Below are 20,907 nucleotides of genomic sequence, written 5' to 3'. Positions count from 1 at the left end.
AAAATTATAGGAGTCCTCATTTTTCTGAACCCTCCTTTAGGCACTGACCTGCTGGACTCTTATACATCAATAAATTGCTATTGCTTATTTGTTCTGTGCAGGTCAACTGTTGGTCAAATAAATATTTATAAAGCAAAAATTCAAATATTTACACTGTGCAATCAATCAATTAACCCGCCTGGAACTGTAGGGGTGATAAAGGAGTGGGTGGGTTGGGGGCGCTGTCATCGTGTGAGAAACCCCTCTCAGTGCGCAGGCGCATGGATTTGAAGAGAATACGCCATATTGAATTCCCGTAGGGAATCGGCTAGCATTTTTTTCCCAGCTAGCGGTGTAACGGGGCCACTTTATCAGTGGTCCTAATTCGGTTTAATGTTTAGTTACTTCTCTTTTCGTAACCCCGGATAGCGTAGCGACCCTTCTCCCATCCTGGAAGCCGCGCGGAATCACAACGGGCCCGCTGGTTTTAGTTAGATACTTGTACGGGGGGTTAGCAGAAAAAAGAAGTTGAATGGATCCGAGGGTAGCTTGGATTCAGCCCGAACAGAAAGGACCTGCGAACGCCTTATGGATGCACGTCTGGGAGACCTCTCAGGGAGTACGGCCACACTCCGCTCAGCAGCAGCAGCATCACAATCAAAATCAAAATCACAACCAATGCGTGAATTATCCTGCGTCGGACGTTTTTAAAAATGTGGCGGCCGTGGTGGCATCGAGCACGAGCCTTTGCAGCAGCAGCAACGGTAACGTTACTGCTAGTCTGAGCAACGGCAGCAGCCATCACAGCATCATGAACGGCACTACTAGTATTAACGGCACTGCGATTTCTTCGCTGGGAATAGCGCTGTCCAACGGGAACGTACAGACCTCTGTGACCCTGGGAGAGGGGAAAATCCTGCCCCAAAAGACGGGATCCATCTCCCCCTCGTCTTCGCAGGAGCCCCGGACGGAGAGCCCACCTTCCAGCTGCTCGTTAGAGAGGACTATGGGTGGAAATGTAACGGGCAACGTGAATAAAAACGTCGGGGGTGCCAATCTGCTCTTCAACTTCAGCGACAGCATGCACAACAATGTCAACCATCACCACCATCATCACCGTCATCTTCAGGAGCACCCGTCGATCAATTTTCAGCAAATCTGCATGAAGCGTGACCAGGTTCACCCCTCCGTACCTGTAAATCACACACACAGTCACCATCCGGGCCGAAGGAAAAGTGACAACAAGGCGAGCACTTATGGGATGAATTACTTGCTTTCAAACTGCACTAATGGCAATTATGCGAGCTCTTGGACGCCCTGGAAGACGAGGAAGTACAACCCCGGAGTCCTCGGGTGAGAGGCTGACCATGATTTCTTTTAGAAAGAAGAAGAATTAAGAAGACGCTAATGTTGTCTTATGCTATTGTTGTTTTGGTTCAAGTAATTGCACAGTCCCACACATGACATTAAGGATATATTACATGAAGGATATGTCACACTTTTAGAAGATGGCAGTGCATCCATAAATTGAGTTTAGACTGGGGTTTGAGTTGGGGCTGGTTGTCAGCTAGCAAGCAAGCAAGCGGAAATGTAGTGATTTCGCCAACAAAATAAATGTTCGGCATAAGCACTGAAATGTTCCTTAAGCGGCCATTCTCGCCATGAAACAAATAGGTGACTAAACGACATATCTGGAGAAAAGGTTTCGACTACGTTGTATGAATTATTGTGCATATATTTTTTAGGATTTTTGTAGAACAGATTTACCGGAAGTGCATTGGCTACTGCTGCTAGCTTGACTGATTAGCCTATAGCCCAGGAAGCTAACGGTTTTCTCTATGCCCAGTGTCGTACGTAAGTTGAGGAGATAGCTTTAGCACCCTGCTGCACAACATAGTAATACATCCAGCTCTAATTTGGAAAAACTACTGACAACTAAAACTAAGCCGAATTTTAGAGTAGCTAGAGCTGTTGTCAAAATAATGAACTCAGGTGATATTTTTAAACGTGAAACTATAAGCTCTCCCAGGAGTTGAAGCTATCATAGGGTTGGGTAACAGTTAACTTGTGTAATGTTGGGTTAAGTAACTGTGCTGTTGTACACCTCCATGCCAATCTGTACTGTTTATGAACTCTCCCTGCTTATAACTAACCCTAATAACGGTAATATCTTGAAAACAACTCAATCAGTGTACGTACTCCTAGATTAGTTTGTAACTTTGTAACTGTCTTTGATTTATAATCTGTTAATGTCTTAGAGTACTTAAAGCTACGTTGTAGCACACTCAAAAGGGGAATTTTATGGTAGAATTCAGATAATTATATTTTCCAGAAGTTGCACACATCATAGTATTTCAGTGCAGTTGTGAATAATGTGCCCTCAGGCCCAGGTGCAGTCACACTCCTCTTTTATAGTTTCTAGTTCATTCTGCATGGAGCTGTCCATCAGTGTGATGTAACAGATTGGGGGCTGCGACTTGTTGTATTTGTTTTATTGGTAAACCACAGGGCCAACTTATTGTAATGCCCGAATTATCATACTGCCCCATTTCATTTGATCCCATTTTGAGGCACTCATGTTTAGGCTAATAGGTGCTGCGATATATTTGCTGTCTTTCGCTCTGATAGAAACTCTAACAAAAATAACTATAGAGGAAGCCCTGAATGTGTTGTAGGAACTTGTGATATTTGTAATGGGTGGTTGCACCCATCAGGGAATTTTCTAGGGCTGGGACGATATGCTCATGTCCTGATACAATACCATCACAATACTTTGGTTCAGATTCAGTATGTACTGTGATTCTGCAATTATTGCCGTTCAGTATTACAATTCATTGTAATTTGTTTTTTGAATCATCCTCTAGTATGAGGATGTAATGTTCCACAAAGCTGTGATTATCTGAATAGTCACAATGGGTCATTTTATACAGTGATGTCAAGTTTAAAAAGAAAATGGAATGATGACAATGAAATGCCTACTATGGGGGCTAACATCATCACATATGAATAAAATTGGGCTCACTGAATCCAAAAGAGTCTCAGCTTTCCAGTCAAACCCAATTTATACAACACCAAAACTGTTTAGGCCCCAGTAAGTAGAAGTACACCATTTTAGAATAGACAAAAATAACACTTTTGTATTGCATGCAAAAACCTGGTTTGTTGTTTCATGGCTTGTGGCCCAAACTGCATGGGATTAGCATAAGGTGGGCATGTCTGCAAAGGGGATACCTGTAGAACCCATTTTCATTCAGATATCTTGAGGTCAGAGATCAGCTGACACCCCTGAAAATGCCAGGTTTACCCTTGCTAAATAATTGTGCTGAATTTGGAGCGTTATTTAGTCTCCTCAGCGACAACCTAGCATGACAAGCTTGGTACCAATGGATTCATTAGGTTGTGTAGTTTCATATGATACCAATATCTTTACATTAAATCGATTACTCAAGCAATAAAAAAAAAAAAAAGATTTAGAAAATCATTAAAAATTACGATACTTTAAGTGAATAGATTTCTTTGCCCACCTTAAAATTTTCTTTGCAAATTTAGCTGTTTTATTAGGAGGGCAGTTCTTCATCTCTGGGTCTAAGTTTCAATCAGGCCCCAAATCTACTTCAATATTGCATTGTTCATTAAGGCTCTGTGAAGCCTTAATGAACCACATATTTCATCTTGCTGAGGCTGATGCTCTTTTACTACTTTGCTAATGCAAGTTGTAGCTTGTGAGTTGAATGGCAATGCCTGGCAATGGCCTCTCTTAGGAGGCACCCTTTGAAGTTCCATAAAACACCCAGAGGGGTTTTGTGGTGATTACCTTTTGGATAATTGAAAACCATTCAGTGTGTTTGACAGTAATAATATGCAGTCTTAGTAGCATGGCTGTCATGGCAGTGGGTTAATTGACTGCGACAATGGCCGCCGTTGATTTCTTCATAGTGTGCTTCCAAAGTTGTCCAGGAGTGATGGCTGATTGTAAATTAGGTTGTCAGGGATGGCTGCTACATGTAGTGGCAGTGCTGATTTTGACTGTAGGGGAGGCCTAACAATAACCATAGCCTTGGTCAGCGAGAGACTCTTGGCTTGGATACGCCCCAGCCCGGCTGGGTCGCTGGCAGAATTTTCACCAAGGAGTGGGCACATGGGCTGACTGCATTTCCTCCAGGGCTCTGGTAATTGATTGTGACAGTCTCCCTGTTCTGTATTTCACTCTGACATCATGGTGTGCATTCCTAGAAAAATGAATGGCCATGGGGTTGAACAGAGATCCACTGTTCCCAGGCATCTGACTGGTCAGAAATCTTTACATTATTGGTGCCACTCTGCTGCCACACACAAAGTCATATCAGCAATAACAATAGGGCATCGGACTATCAGGCCTGTGTGTGCCTATATGGATCATCATGTTGTATTAACCTTGTCAAATCACTCTAGTAGTGTAAAAGCACAGTTGGATGCATGTGTTTTCTCATACCAGATTTTGACTGCTGTACTAGTGCCACCCTAGGTTTCTAAACTGACATGACAGCAAGAGAAGATGAGGTATCCGACAGTAATGCCTAAAGTAGTTTAGGTCTTGTATAAAATTCACAACATACTACATAAAATATTTTCCATGGGACATATTGTGCAGTTGCTCAACTTCCCTGACTCTGGCATGATCACACTGAAACGGCACGGTTGTAAGAATGAACAGAGAATATCTTGGGCCATCTGGAGCATTTTTTTTTAAATGGGTTGGTGCCAAATGCCAAATCTCATGTGTTTAAGGCCATTTTTTATAAGGGTTTCCACAGTCAACTGCCAGTTTTATACAAGCTGACAGTGCTAAATATGATACAAAACAGTATAAAACACCTGTTTAGCTCTAGTACAATATCTCAGTGCCAGGCCTCACAATACTCTGTTGGTATAGGTACTGCATGCAGCATGACTTTCCATGTGTGAGAAAATCACCCACCTGTCTCCCTCCTTTCTGACCAGACTCCATGAGGAGGTGATGGACTTCTACAACTTTATGTCTCCTCGGCCGGAGGAAGCAGCTATGAGGAAAGAGGTGGTCAACAGGATAGAGATGGTCATCAAGGAGCTGTGGCCCACCGCAGATGTAAGACACACACACTCACACACATCTGTTTGTTTGAAGACATCACAGGTCTTTTTTAAAAACTGTTATTTAATCTGTATTATTTTTATAACTATTGTTTAACTATTATTTAATCTAATCTAATAAAAACGATTTATTTATTTATTTATTTTATTTTATTTATTTTTAAATCTAACAACACACACTGGCATTTTCTATTAATGATAATATCACCACTATTGAAGAAGTACCTCTGTAAACGTGCATGTTGGCATGATCTTGCAGTATTATGTTTTCTGTTCAATGGTTAAAGCTAACCAGCAAATCAAGTAGCTCAAAACTGCTGTAATTAACCTACCCTAAAAGAGATTAAAGCAGCTAATCAACTTGATAGCCAGAGAACTGAGACCACACTCACATAAACTGAAAATTAATTAGAAAAACAAACGGTGGTCATACTTGTGTTTTGGAGAGAAAAAATAGTGTTCATTTATGTATGGAAATGCTTGCTTTTAATATGCAAAGAGGGAAAGGGATCTTACAGCTTGTCAGTCAGTAAAGCGAGGTAAGGTTGATTTAATGCTCCCATCATCACTTAATCATGTAAAACTCGCACAGTGGTGATTTGTTGACTGCCAGTCTTTCCCACTGAGCCGTATTGTCAGGTAAATGGATCAGGCCTTCTGTTTGCACTCTCTCCCTTTTCATTTTAACCTATTAATCCAGGGCTGCCTTTTTGCTTTTGCCTTTTCGGATTTTCCAGACGTTAAAGGAAAAGAGCTCCAGTCAACTTCCTTTTTGGAGAACCTTTGCTTCTAGCCCCACCACATTTTCTTTAGTCACTGGATACTTAATTTGGCAGGGCTCTCAACTTGGCAGCGTATGAGGTCTCTATATGGAACCCGGAAATGCGTGGTTCCTGGTTGATTGCAAACATTTGAGTTAAGCCTGTATATCATCACCACAAATGAGCCGTGGGAATGTGCAGGGTCTGTACTTGCTAAAAAGTCTGTCACAGTTCCTTTCTATTGACTTTACAGTGTGAATATGTTTGATTTACCTACAGTGACCCTTCTTATTAATATATACCATCATTGTGGCCAACAGTTTTTTCCTGCAAACCACAAGATGACCTTGATCATGGCTTATGCATTTTAGCACTTGTTCAACTCTGTATTTTCAGGTCCAGATATTTGGCAGCTTCAGCACTGGGCTCTATCTTCCGACCAGGCAAGACCTATATTTTATGATTAAAGAAAGTTCAAGATATAAAAGTGCATTTCATCCCTCTTTGTCTTTTTCTGGCGAGTGTTTTAATGCAGTGATTTTGCTTTGCCCTCAGCGACATTGACCTGGTCGTGTTTGGGAAGTGGGAGCGTCCCCCATTGCAGGAGCTAGAACAGGCTCTCCGCAAACACAACGTGGCAGAGCCTTTCTCTGTCAAAGTGCTAGACAAGGCTACGGTGAGTAGTGCCAACCAGAGCATGTGGTTCTTCTCCTCAGCACTTCCAGGCTTTGTGGACCTGCGTCATGCTGTGTTCACATTGTGTCCTGAAATAAAGCCACACCGGCTGGCATCACCAGATGTCTTGTCAACCACAGCAGGCTTCCTTCTCATCACCCAGCTGATTTTGATAAACAGGAGGTTCGACTGTTCCATGCACGCTGATACAATAAAAACTGATCTGTTAAATTGCATTGCTTGGCTGTTTATGCTTGCCTGCTCTAATAGATTTTGTTTTGCAGAAAATATCAAATATGAATACTTCTGTAAATGGGAAGCCGAGCTTAGCATTGAAATAAGCCCAGCCAAATCAAAATCTGGCAGTACATCTTAGGCTCCTGGAAAACTTTTTATGGACTCCAAAATGGTCAGTTAAGAGGCGAGCTTTATTCACTGTTTTATCCCTGCTGGAAGACAAGACACAAAGAGCAGGTGCACCAACATACAAGGCTACATCCATTTTGTCTGCCCTGGCTGCTTGTGCGATAGGCACCACTTTTCACTGCTGTTGGTAGTTTATGGTTGTTCCCTTGTTACACAACGAACATCTGGTTTGCTGTTACAGAGTACCAACACAATGTGAATACACTAGTAGATACTTTGTAAGCGCTGCAACAACAAGCTAAAAGGAATAGTTCACTTAAATTTAAAATGCCAAACACAGACTCAGAAAATTTGTTGGCCGTTTTATGCTTGTTTTTGGAGCTGTAAAAAAGATGTCATTGTCAGTTTAAGTCTGTGAGAAGGGTCAGATAGAACTGTGGTGGCTGACTTGATCTACAGGGGATTCATACAAACTTAAATATTACCAGTTGATTTTTCAATGCCCAAGTAATTATACAACCCAACACTACACCAGTGTTCAGCTTTGGCTTAAATCGGGTTTCGACTGACAACTACACAAAACTTTATTGACTGATTGTTCCTTTAAGCCATGTGATCAAAAACCTTTGTTTTCTTTGGTTTTTAGCACACGGAGCAGTTGCCCCAGATACTTGACTCTACTGTTGGCTAATACATGTCCTTCTCACTTATTTCAGGTGCCAATCATCAAGCTGACAGACCAGGAGACTGAGGTGAAGGTGGACATCAGTTTCAACGTAGAGACTGGAGTCAAGGCAGCCAGCTTCATTAAAGATTATGTTAAGGTGAGATCCGCCTACTACCTGGGAGATGTTCCTAACAGGATCCACAGGGTGCGGTTGCACTTGTCATCTCAGGGTGATGTTTATCATCTGTCACATAGAAATAAGCTTCTGCAGCTGTTACCATATCTTCAAAACTAGATATGGAAATGATCAGGCTCATACTGTGAATTTATTTCTATGCATTCTGGATGCAGTCCAGCCGCAATTCACAAGCAACATAAACAGAACAGGGAAAAAGTCAGGCACAGATTTAAATACAGACGACCACAGGAGACACACAATGACAGTTTTCAGAACAAGCTTGGGTGTAATTGCAGCGTAATCTCACAAAATCACATCTTTAGAATTAGATCTCAAATATAAGTGTAGCTGTAGCATTGTGGTTAGTGCCACAGCTGAGTGAGGTTCAGAACTGTTAAAAGCAAAGGCTGTCCTCGTGATAGCATATCTTCACAGCATGTGGAAAATCCATCCCGTTTTGTTTTGTTTTGTTTTTTGCAGTTGTACTACAGCTATGAAAGTATATAGTCCTATATAGACCTATAGTATATAGACCCCTCACTCACGGCTGACTTTCATTAGCATTGCTATAAATGCAAGCAGGAGGCTGGTTTCACAGAAACAGCACCAGGACTTTTCCCAGTGTGTTTAGAGGGGGTTTTGAGTAGTGATTGATAGAATAGACATGTATAAATCCTGAACACTCTCTTCTTAAGTGAGGAGTAAATTTAGGACTTGGGAAATTCCTAGTTGTACAGGGCAAGCCAATGCAGCCTTTTAAGTCAATACACTTCAATTCACTCCAATCTTGTATTGGCTTGTCCCATTTCCTAAATGAACCTGGAACAGACCCCAGCAAATCTGCGCAGAGTGTAATCTTAACTAAAGTCGAAGTGAGTGTGTGTGTTACTGAAGTCCTCGTTATGCCAAGAGGGTGATTTTTTTTTTTTCACCCCATGGCTCTGAAAAAATTCCTGCTGAGGGTGGATCTTTGCCGACTTTAGTCATGGTGGTAGTGACTAATGCAATAGTGGAATTCCAAGTTTGATGTTCCAGCTAGCTGTCAAGAATACTGAGCCTGGCTTTTTGTCTTGTGTTATTTTTGCATTTTATGTTTTGGTTTACCCTAGAATACATGCCACAGCTTGACACCCCTCTGTCTATATGCACGCCTGGCATTAGTCCAGTTATAGCTGATGTTGTTCAGAGTTGGTGTGATGCGAGTCCTGTGCAGTCTTGCCAGTAAAAGGTCATTTCTAACTCATGTGATCACATAGAAGGATCTCTGGCAGCCTGTTGGAGCAATGTAACTCCTATCTAGCCCTTGCTTAATGCATATTTGAAAGTCAAGCAGGGCATTCTTTAGTCTTTTGGCACAGATGCCAGGGTTTCCAGCTAACATGGCCGGTAAGATTCCAGATAAATATCACATTTATTGGACACAAATAGGCTCGTATAAATTTGAATAGCAACACAGTACAAACAAAAAGTTTATTGGCTAAATGTTGTTCTGTATGTGCAACACCTAAATGTTAAAAAAAAAAAAAAAAAAAAAAAAAAGGTAAAAATGTCTTGAAATCTTGGGTGTTATATACAGTCTGACATGATCACTTTATTAGGTCATACAAGCACACTACCTGTAGTAATAAAACTTCCAATAGTATCTGAAGGCAGCATTGTCTTGTGACTGTATTGACTTACAGACTCGCAATGTACAACAAGTGTGAAAATCTAGGAAATAATGAGATAAATACTTGACTTTCAGATCTACAGTACAGTGCAGTTTGTGCAGCATAATCCAAGTTGTTTTTTGTTTGTTTGTTTGTTTGTCATTTTCAGAACTCTAAGCAGTCATAAAAAGGTTTTTATCAGCTTAAAGCCAGGGACAGGAATTGAAAACTTCCACTAGCAATCTCTGTATGCACAGCATCAGCTTCATATGCTTTTGTAAACCAGCAAAATGTTGCTATGTAAATTTGCATTGTCCCTATTCAAATAAATAAATAGATCAAAAACATTAGTGTGGAGATGCTATATGTGCAAAAGCAAGGCTAGGTTGTTCTGGCACTGACCCACCTCTTGACCTAATAAAACTAGTCAGACAAATACAAATGCCATGGTAACCTTTAGGCTACATAACATATAAATATAACATCACCTGTCAGTGGGAATTACTGTATAACCTCCTGACCTACCTTATGACCTAGTGGACAAGACCTACCTGGCCTAGTATTTTTCTGCATAAAGTAAAGCCAGAGAACATCCTGTACAAATGCCATAGAATTCAGCTATGCAACAAGTTTCAAAGGTCATGCAATATTGTTTAATTAGGTTATTAACTGATCATTTGTCAAATTTGTTGCCAGATATTTCCACCAGCAATATTTTTGTCTGTTTTGCCGTCCAAAATGAAGCATTCTGTATACTGGCAAACAGACGCAGCCTACACAAATCATGCCTGGAGGTCACGCTGCCTTTCCCAACTGAAAATGAACATATTTCCATTTACCATTCCCTGTGGGATTTCAGTACATTATAAAGTCGTAAGCTCTCGGAAGCCTCACAGAATACGTTTTTAGAAATTGTGGCCCAGTTGGAAGCTAAGCAGAGTGGGACTGTGGAAAGACACGCATAATAGTTACTCATATCCTTGTGATCATTTCGATGATTTGCTCTCTCCTCTTTGAGCATAACCCAGCAGTGTTTCTAACTTGTGATATTCTGTACGTCTCATTGCAGCCCTCTTCCCCACGCTATACACACCTACAGCTCTCCTCAATGAGTCATATGAACTGACCCTAAATTTGATTTTCCGTTTTCTAGATTTTTATTAGATTCTGGCATTTGCCTTCCTCCATCTTCTCAGCCCTAAAGTTTGACTGTTTCCTCAACCTTTCTGTCTCTCTCTGTCCAATTTCAGAAGTATCCAGTGCTGCCTTACCTGATCTTTGTGCTGAAGCAGTTTCTGCTGCAGAGGGACCTGAACGAAGTCTTCACCGGGGGCATCAGCTCTTACAGCCTCATCCTCATGGTCATCAGCTTCCTGCAGGTACAGGCGCACACAAACACACCATGGAAACTTTGTAATATGAGCAGGAATCCAGCAGTAGTCATTCCACTGCTGCTAATCTACCCCGAAGCGCACATTACGTGTTCTAAATGCATAATAATTCAGTCTCCCTTTCCCTGCCTTTCAGCTCCATCCTCGTATTGATGCCAGGAATCCCAACGAGAACCTGGGTGTCCTGCTGATTGAGTTCTTTGAGCTGTATGGCCGCCATTTTAACTACTTGAAAACGGGGATCCGCATCAAGAATGGAGGAGCGTACATGGCAAAGGAAGAGATCATGAAAGCCATGACCAACGGATACAGGCCATCCATGCTCTGCATAGAAGACCCACTGCTTCCAGGTAAGTCTGTGTGTGCATGTATGATAGTTTTCACGACTTTGTGATGGGAGAGTAAAGATATTATGCAGATATTTTTACTGAGAGAATAGCTCTGGCTCTGAGAACAGAATATCACTTGAAGCAGCAAGTTTGAGGTTTGTGCAGAAATACATCCACAAGACTCTTTGTAAGTCGCTCAGGATTCAGCTGCTGAATTGCTAACATGAAATGAGAATGGTAAATATATCAGGCTGTCAAGGGTCTAAAGCTGTGCAGTAATGGTTCTGAAATAGTGCTGTTTATTTTGGTTGGTTGTTTACAGTAGTTACAGGTTTAATGGGGATAGGAGAATCTCCAGAGGGGAAAAAGTGTTAGTGTTTTGTTTGCATTTGTCTCTGTAATTGCATAATACCAAGTGGTGAAACTGTTGTGTATCCTCTCATGGCATGATTTGCATAAAAATCAAGATCTCTCAAATTGAGCATCTGGCATGGATGCAGGGATTCAAATTAACTGAACAAACTCACGTCGGTTTAGAAGCAATTAAATGAAAGCTGCTGCTCACAGTCAGCAGCCATAGCCAAATATAAAAATATAATGTAATGACTAATACTTGACCCATAAACCAAATATCATGCCTTTGAAAATCCGGAACAAGGCAAGTATTTGATATTTATGGCTCCCCCAGTCCGTCAAAGTGCATTGTGATGTTCCAAGACGCAAATTAATTAAATAAAAGTTTAATTTGTTCAGTTCACAGAGTGTGGAACATGGGGCTTGTACATTTTTTTACAATTTTTTTTTTACAATTGAACTCAAATTTGTGGTGCTACCATATAACATTTTTTCTGCCAACAGACCTGTGGTTAGTGTGTGAGATTCCCCACCTGGGACAATGAAGAGCTGAGAAAAAGATAAAGCAAATCCCAAAATAAAACAGGGTTGAAACCAGTGAATGGCTGCTTAGCAAGCTGATACGGTTTATTTTATTTATTTTGTATTCAGTATTGTGATGTTGTGATTTTCTTGGTGTTGTATAGGTAATGATGTGGGCAGGAGTTCTTACGGGGCCATGCATGTCAAGCACGTGTTTGACTACGCCTACACGGTCCTGGGTCACGCTGTGTCGCCGCTGGCACGGTCGTATCCCAACAAAGACTCTGAAAGGTTAGACAAACTCAAATTCATATATTTATATTTATATTTACTCTTAAGTCTAATTCTAAACATATCACCCTGAACAAAAGTGGCCCTTGTCTGAAACCTTTCCCTTGTGTTTCCTGCAGCACCTTGGGCAGGATAATCAGGTTGACCCAGGAAGTGATCGATTACAGGGAATGGATCATCAAGAAGTGGGGGGGCAAACACCTGGCTCAAACAGAGAACATAGGTGAGATTCCTCAGAATTTGACTTATGATATTGCAGATCTGGAAAAAGAAAGCTGCTTCTGCTTTCACTGACTGTCTTGAGAATAAGACTGTGGCAGTAGTCTCTGAATAAATTATGATTATTCTAATAACTGGGCAATCCTACATTATTAAACACATTTTTTCCATCTAATGAAATGTAACTTTTTCCTCATATAGTAGCTTCAGAAAATGACTTGAAATGAGACTGAGGGACTTTAATTAGATGAAGAGATTTGGGAGTTTAATAGTCAAATAATGCAGAAAACTTAATTCTTTATTATTTGTCTCTTGTAGTTTCACCTCCCAAGGAGCCGGTGTCAGAGCCGGAGTCCGGCTGTGTGCTGAGTGTCGGGGTGGAGGAGCAGCAGAGGGACTCTGTGTCGCCCCACAGCGCCGACTCCCCCATGTCCATCTCCAGCCCCCAGCAGCACTCCTCAGCCTCCTCTGTGTCCTCGCTTTCCGGATCAGACAACGTAAGGAAACACTCACAGAGAATGAACACACAGACTGTCATTGCAGATGCATGTCAGTTTTAAAGATTTCCTGCATGCATCTCACCAGCTGGGGTTTTTTTATGCAACTCATAAAGTATAATATTAAGAATGACTGAATAGAAACAGCACATTTTGAGTTATGTTGCCATTTGTTCTTTGAATGTCCGCAATGTCGCAAGGAAGTTTTGGTTCCACTTTACAATAGATGTTTATAGTTAGGTTATTAATTAGATTGTAAACACAAATCATTTATAAACAATGATACACAAGTTTTCATATGTGGATGCAGGCTCACTATTTGGCGAAATCAAGTTACTGCTGTCAGATCTTGCTAGTTGCTTAGCTTACTTGATGTTGCCATTTTTTTTTTTTTTTATCAGTCAGCCATCCTTGGTATCCGCATTGATGTATGAAAACTGTGTTATAACTTCATTATAATTGTTTATTAGAGATTTTTAAGTGTTTACAACCTAATTAATAATCTAATTATAAACCATTCATAAAGCCCTTCATAGGATAGCCATATTGTAAAGTGGTAATCACAATGCTTGTATAATACATGAAGTAGATTTTGCATGACCAGCACAACAAATTGGTCTGTCTCATTACATACCACAGTTCAAAAATTCTTTTAGACTTGTAAAATAGTGTAAAATAGCTGTCCACTTCCACTCCCAGAAATGTTTTAATGCTGTTTTTTTGTTAGCTATGAGGCCATTGATTGGCATGTTTTTAATATTGCCAAGTGCATTTCTTGGTGTCTGTCACTGGACAGCATGAAATATGGCCAACAGTTTATTCACTTAGACCAGGGGCGTCAGACTCACATTAGGTAGTTGGCCACTTTTGTTCAAAAGAGACCCCTCTGCTACTCTCTCGCTTGCCCTTTGTGTCATTCTAACACCAGATAATGGCACTGATTTCCCAACCGAGTTCGATAATGATTTCGATTTGATTCACCTTCATATTGAATCAGTTAGGAACACTTCAGTTGCAATGCCAGTATTGCATATCTTTGCCATCACAGATTTTAAATCCAAAATGCATCAAAATGTCTGCCTTTAGGTTTCTTGGTGCTGGCTTCAAGGGGGTGAATCTTGCCATTGTCTGTTCAGCAATGCTAATTCAGATTCTTAGTAACATTGCAAACATTTTTTACATTTTTGACAGTGGAATGGAAACAGCTGCAATCAGTATCAGAGAGTTCAGTAGGTACAGGGTTTATTTTTGTATTGATTTAATTATTTTTCATATTTTTTTCTCTTCATGTCTGTGTTGTTTGATAGGACTCTGATTCAACGCTGCCGTGTCCCGTCCCTCCGTCTGCCCTGCCACCGTACCCGTCTTTCCCTCCGCTGGGCCTGGCTCTACCACCGGGCCTCACCATGGGCACTGGCAAGCCTGGCATGGGGGGACATCACATCCTCATACCCCCAGGCTCACAGGTAAGGCCTGCAGCATGGAGCCGTCAGCTAGAGACACACCAGGGTTACAGTAGACTAGGTGAAATGTTGATGATCTCCGTGGAGGACATTTTGGAGCACACTCAGTAACTGAAAATTTTGTGAATGAAGCATTATTGTGGTAACTGCATGTTATATAAAGTGACATATTCATTTAGGTAGTTATCTTTGGAAGAGTGAATATTAATATGTTCAAACACAGTAACACAGTTTTTGTAATATCATCACTTACTACCGATTCCTACATCTTCCCCCAGGCTCGCGTCTCGCTGCCCGGTGGTCTAGCGATGCACTCCATACCTGGCAGACAGGTGTGTATAGACACCGGGCTCCCCCCCTTCTTCCACATGCCCCCCCCAGCCCATGCTCATGCCCCTGCCCCTTCCAGCCCCCAGCCTCCGCCCAGCCCCCACTCCAGCCACACACACAAGGTAGGCGCCGGATGCCACGCACACTCACACACACTGTTACTGCTGTGAGAACCCTCTCTCTCACACACAAGCAGTCACTCTATGTCCGTCTCATTGTCTCTCAGTGTCTGTCCAGTGGTGATCACTCTCTGTCATGTCTCTCTGCTCTGGTTTACTTTATTTCCCTGGAATCCCCCAGTGCTTTTGTTTTAGTTAATGGAATTAACTGACCCTTCACTCACATTCACTTCACATCCCTGGCGATTGTCACTTGGATGAGCCGTCCCAGGAAACACATTCGAAATCAATTGGAGCCTATATGGTTTTATCGGTCTCAAAGCAGGGTCTGATAACACAGGACAGCTCATTAACTCCAATGGAAGAATAATGAGTCCATTGTTTAGGGCTACTTCCAGCAGAGAAGTAGTTCATGCAAAGCTGTTTGGATCATTTCTAAAATGAGGAGATTGGGCTCAGCAGCCCACAGACACTTTGTAGCAGCTCGTCTGGTTTCCACTCTGGCCAGCTGGCTTGACAGGCTGCTGACCAAACAATAGCACCCATAACACTTTACAATAAAAGGACTTCTGATACAAGTTTACTAATAACACTTTACCTTTTTCACTCATGGTATTAACCAGTCATTTGCTATCATCTTGTCACAATATGGTTCCCAATCACAGGTATGTTTATCCTTTATTCATAGTTAATAATCATTGCAGCTTAGCAAGCTCGTAACTTCTGCCAGGTCCATTTAGGAAAAATGCACGACCCCTATAGCCTAGTGAAACACATTTGCTCACGTTGCATTATCTTGTGTAGCAGAAACTGGCACAAAAAAAAAAAAAAAACAAAAAAACATGTGAGCCGAAGCAAAGGAGTTTGCTGCATTATGCTGATTAATTGCAGTTATTAATTTTGGACTTGTGTCATTTTGTTTTCACTGTAGAATCTGGGTGATGGGTCAGTCCTGTTTCTATATTATGTCTGTATGTAAGTTTATGTCATGTTCATGGTAACCAACCAGCTTTGTCCTAGCTTGATACATCCTGTTCTTTTTTGTGTATGGATGAGTCTGTCCCATTAAACTGCATGCCAGCATTTAGCAGGCTGATGTTGCCTTGCTCACTAGCAAACATACACACTTTATTGACAATGACAAGAGACCTTTACAAGATTGCTAAGGGCCACCAAGTGTTAGCCATATATTCAATCCCTCAAGCAGGACTTACTTGAATAAGGGGCCAACTTGTGTAACTGATTGGCCTGTTAATTCTTTAGTTTTGCTCTGCCAATATAGTCAATGGTGGCATTATTGAGCAGTGCGAATACATTTTAAAAAAGTTGGCATTTGGTTGAAATAAGTGCAGGTGAGTGGATAGAATGTTTGCTGAAGTTAAAAGTGGACTTGAACAATTCAGAAAAGGTCTCAGCTCATGTGCTGCAAGGCTCTTTGGTCTGTAACATACAAAAACACACAGCAGCAGCATGGTCATTTCTTAGGTTATGGTACTTTGAGTAATTTTCTGAAGCACTCTTTTTTTTTTGTCTGTGTGTGTCCTTTTCCTCCCTCCATCCCTCCTTAGAATGGAGCCAAGTTCAACGTGAAGGGCTTCCACAACCCGGCACTGGTCAACAATCAAGTCTTGGCCAACCGTGGACACACACACACTCACGCACACACGCAGTACCACCGCAACACTTGGCGACGCAGGAAGAGAGACAGCTTACCGGTCAGCCTCAGCAGATAGAAACCACTCCTGAACCCCCACCGCCCCCTCAGACCCCCTGTTGCCCTCCCGTCCCCCCTGTCCACTCTGGCTGTGACCCCTGGCTCTTCGTTCGTCTCGAAGGAGGACAGACAGGCAGACAGAGTACCAGAGACCAGCAGTAAACACTAACGGGCTGCCTCTACATGGAACGACAGCCTTCAGCTCTATATCTCCCCCCTCTCTATCTCTCACTGGCTACTTCTTCTGCATGTTTTTTCCTTTTTTTTTTGTTCCTTTTTTTTTTTTCTTTTCTTTTTCTTTACCAAGCGGCAGTCCGGAACAGGGCCGACTAGCAAACACACTATGCCCCAAAGTTTAGCAGGTAAACACACTAACTTAGGACTTCCTGAAGTGTTTGGGTTTTTCCCCATTTTTATCAGTTCTGGATTGTTTTTTTCTGCTTTTTTCCCCCCCTTTTTTTTTTTGTTGTGTTTTTTTTTCCTCACCCTGTCACCTGGAGTTGGTGGTGGCAATGTTGTTACCATGTTAGGTGTCTTGGGATTTTTTTTTTTTTTTTTTTTTTTTTTTTTTTTTTTTGACCTTGTCTTGACCCTTGCAGCCAAGCTGCCTGTTTTTCTATGTTGTTGTTGTTGGTTTTTTTTTTTATTTCAGTGTACACACTTAAGAACAAATAGTTTTTTAATTTTGTGCAATAATGTTTATCTTTCTTTTGGAAGTTAAGTGTTTATATTTAATTTTATTTGTATATGTAAAGGCATTTTTCATTGTTTTTTTTTTTTCTTTTTTTCTTTTTTATATGGTTGTTTTTATTTTTGTAGCAGAGAGTTTACAGAACCTTTCCCCAGGCAGCATCTTTGGAGAGTATGCGTGTTGGTCAGTTGTTTTTTTTTTCCTCTGTGTGTGCGCGTGCATGTGCGTCTGTGTGTGTCATCAGGTTGAGATGGACCCCAGGTCAAAGGCCCCCCACCCCTCCTATCCCCTCCACCCCTGACGGGTGTTTAACTGTTTGTCAAAGGGAAGCAGGAGCAGCAAGGGATAAAGAGCCGTTACATTATATTCCTTCCATTTTCCTCCATCTGCCTTGAGAAAACAGCCGAGGTGAAAAGCAAATTCCCCAGGAAAGTTTTTGTCTCCAGTGCAGTTAGTCCACGGTTTCCTGGAGGGAAGTGGAGGGATGAAATTGCATCCCGATAAAAGACGGAGGAGGATGTAATTCTGTTTTGGCCCACAGGAGGCAGCTCCCACTCTCCCACTCAAGGCCCTTGAGCAGATGGAGCGCCAACAATGCTACCACAATGATGTGTGTGTGCATGAGTGTGCTTCTGTATGTATGTATGTGTGTTCACTGTGGGACTGTACTGTTGCCATACTTGGTCAGTCAGGGGAAGGCTAGCAGTGGCCTGCCATTTTTGTCTTGGCATTTGCTCTCTCAGTTGTCCCAAACTGGAGATGATATAAAAACAAAAGCATCCCCAGAGGGAGACTTTAGCCTGAGAGAGCCCAGTTACTTAAACATGTATGCCCATGTGTCATTATGTGTGCGCTTGTCTTTTACTATTATTACTTTTTTTTTTTTTTTATCACGTGTTATAATAGGAGGGTTGGGGCCAGATGAAGGCGACAGCTTAACTGACCTGAACTTGAAGATCAAGAGTAGGCCTGGAGTTGCAGAAAGCCACTGATTTCAGATCGGAGAAATCCACAGCCACTTCCTTTCAACAGTTTCTGGACACGGTTGTGGAAGTTGGGTCCCGGGTCAGTGGCTGAGCTCGACTCCGGCCTGTAGCTGTAAATCAGTGCAGACCAACACTAAGGTGCTCAGTGATTTAGGGTTTGTCCTGTGTAGTCGTGGACAAAGGAGGAGGAGGGAGGGGGGTCTTCCTGAACCAAGGACCCTAGCGAAAGGGAATTATATTTTGATTCCATTCAGGAATCTTGTGTATATTTGATTGCCAGGTACTTCCGCTAATTGTTTGCAATGCCTTTCTTTGTGTTTACTTGGGAGTGTGTGTACGTCGTTTCTGCGAGCACACCGTGTCACCCGAACACACACACACTCACAGACGGGACTGTCAAAGGCTGTGCCCAGAACGCGACACACCCTGGTGTTATTACTATGCAAGTGGATTATTCTAATTATTGTGTTACCTCTGTCTTTCCGTTAGGGTTTACCCAATGACAAAACACCGCTCGTTGGACTGGAGTAATGTTACTGACTGTCAGACTAGAGTTTCGGCAACTCTGCCACCGCCAACTCATTATTGTAACTACAAGCCCAGCCCATCCCTGCCCACCCCACCTGACCCTACGTATTTGTATGCAAGCCTGATATGTTTTCAGAATCTAGTTTTCCACATCTATCAGTCAAAACGTAAGGAAAAGGGGATGTTAATGTCAGTGGTTGGGTGTGTGTAGTGTGTATCTCAGTGGGTGAGTGTGTGTGTGTGTGTGTGTGTGAGTGAGAAAGTATTGAGATTTATGACCTGCCACTACAGGTTTTTAATCAAATACCGAACAGCTCATGAGCAAGTGTACCCAGAGAGCGACTTGCACTCTGCAGGTGCACTTTGAAAGGGGCAAAAGTGTCCGCTACTGAGTCTACCTTTTTCTGAGACTGTGTTCAGTACTAATGTTACTCTGTATTTTGTTTTATTATTATTATTATTATTATCATGGCAACTCTGATCCATCAGTCAGAACTCCACCCTGCATCATTTCAGTCTCAGATGTGGGGTTCATGTTTTGGCAAAAGGCTCACAGGCACAGCATTCCAAGATTCAAGGTTAAGTGTCAATCCCCAGCTAGAAAAATTCTTCTTGTATTTCAGCCCAAAAAAAAAAAAAAAAAAAAAAAAGGAAAAAATGACCACCAGGAACACAAAAGCTTTTCAGAGATGTACTTTTGGAGGCTGTCATTCAATTTCCACCTATAGATATATGCATTCACACTGATTTTCCCACCTATAGGGAGGTGATCGCTATTGCCCATGAAATGCTGAGTTCCATTCAAGTCTAGCCCGTAATAAGTTGAAAAGTAAGACTAATTTTGCAGGCTTGTTTAAGTCCTCAAATCAGCATCCCTGACAGCCACGTCTGATTTTAGAAAAGAGAACCAGCATTGATGTGAGGCTGAAAATGAAATCTGTGAGCGGTTGTTCGCTGGGTTAGAGTTGCCTACCATTTGACAGAGCTAAGACTGACATGCAGTATCATAAGAAGTCTGTATGGATTTAAATCTCTATACATCTCAGTGGTCCTGCTACTGCTCATTCTCCATGTTTTGCTTTTCCCTGTCATTTTGTCTCTCATTGCACTGTGATGGGAATAGTCGGAAGCAGAAAGTCTGCAGTCATTATCTGCCGTCTTGCCTTCACTTGTCCAGATCGGCGTGAGGGAGGGAAAAGGAATCAGCAGAGTGAGCAGGACCATTGAGACTTTGGCGTACACATGAACATGTAGATGCAATGTAACGCTACCCCATTGCAATACAATGAGGGATTTTAAACTGGCGGCTGCCGTTTAGAGGAAGGTGGCGGCCCCTCTGTGTCCTGGCCGATTCATGTGAGCAGTGGCCCTCAAAATGGCCACCTAGCAAGCGGTGGCCAGAGGGAATCACTGCCTGGCTTTTGTTTTGAACATTTTTATGTATCGTATATTTTTTTCTATTTTATTTTTTAATAAATATTTTAAAATGGCAGTCAATGCGTGATTGTCTGTTTTTGTATGAATGCCAGGAGGATGTTTTCTCCCCTGTTAATGACTTGTTGTGTATGACTACACTAGTAAGAGCAACCTTTGCCTTGCTTTGAATGCTGCTTTCAAGGTTCAAGCGCACCAACTGTGCCAGAGTTTGGCCTTCAGCTCCCACATGGGGTCACTCATGCATTAAATCTAAGTTACTGTGGATAAAGGTGACAATTGTGCACATTTTTGACCCTGTGCAATGTTTCATGTCATGTGTCCCTCACCTTGTGAGGGATGACATGCAGTTCTCCTCTTTAACACTAGATGGTGCACTAGTGCCACTGATCAACATACATTTTAGCCATAGTTTAACCAGGGGAACTTCAAATGTAAAGCTGCTCTAGATTACCACACCCGAGCGTCCTTGGTACCCTAAAGCCCTACACCAAATATAGAGGCGATAACTCCATGTTGCCAGACTTTGTCCTCACGATTCACATTCAATCACATCAAGCCTTCAATTGCCTAAGCTTCACTGAATGTCTGGTGATTGTATCTGTGCGTCTGGTTTAGGATTAAGTGTACTGTCCTCTGTGTATTGACGACACAA

General features: G+C 42.0%; 1 protein-coding gene across 2 annotated transcripts; it reads left to right on the top strand.

The window, feature by feature from the left end:
- Window positions 1-285: 285 nt before the first annotated feature.
- tent4a (terminal nucleotidyltransferase 4A) lies at window positions 286-17,194 on the top strand. Of its 2 annotated transcripts, none has more exons than XM_030064452.1 (13): window positions 286-1,332; window positions 4,960-5,083; window positions 6,246-6,292; window positions 6,405-6,525; window positions 7,607-7,714; window positions 10,635-10,763; window positions 10,912-11,125; window positions 12,145-12,271; window positions 12,391-12,494; window positions 12,809-12,987; window positions 14,295-14,453; window positions 14,729-14,782; window positions 16,468-17,194. In XM_030064452.1, the coding sequence occupies exons 1-13, from the start codon at window positions 512-514 to the stop codon at window positions 16,630-16,632; spliced, it is 2,352 nt and encodes a 783-aa protein (XP_029920312.1). In that variant the 5' UTR covers window positions 286-511; the 3' UTR covers window positions 16,633-17,194. The 2 variants fall into 2 exon arrangements, with proteins under 2 accessions (XP_029920312.1, XP_029920311.1); XM_030064451.1 differs by having other exon boundaries at window positions 14,729-14,902.
- The last annotated feature ends 3,713 nt before the right edge of the window (window positions 17,195-20,907 follow it).

Source organism: Myripristis murdjan, chromosome 11, assembly GCF_902150065.1.
Source record: "Myripristis murdjan chromosome 11, fMyrMur1.1, whole genome shotgun sequence".
NCBI classification, from domain to species: Eukaryota; Metazoa; Chordata; class Actinopteri; order Holocentriformes; family Holocentridae; genus Myripristis; species Myripristis murdjan.
The sequence above is the reverse complement of the archived record's forward strand: the minus strand, read 5'-3'. Positions and strand labels throughout refer to the sequence as shown.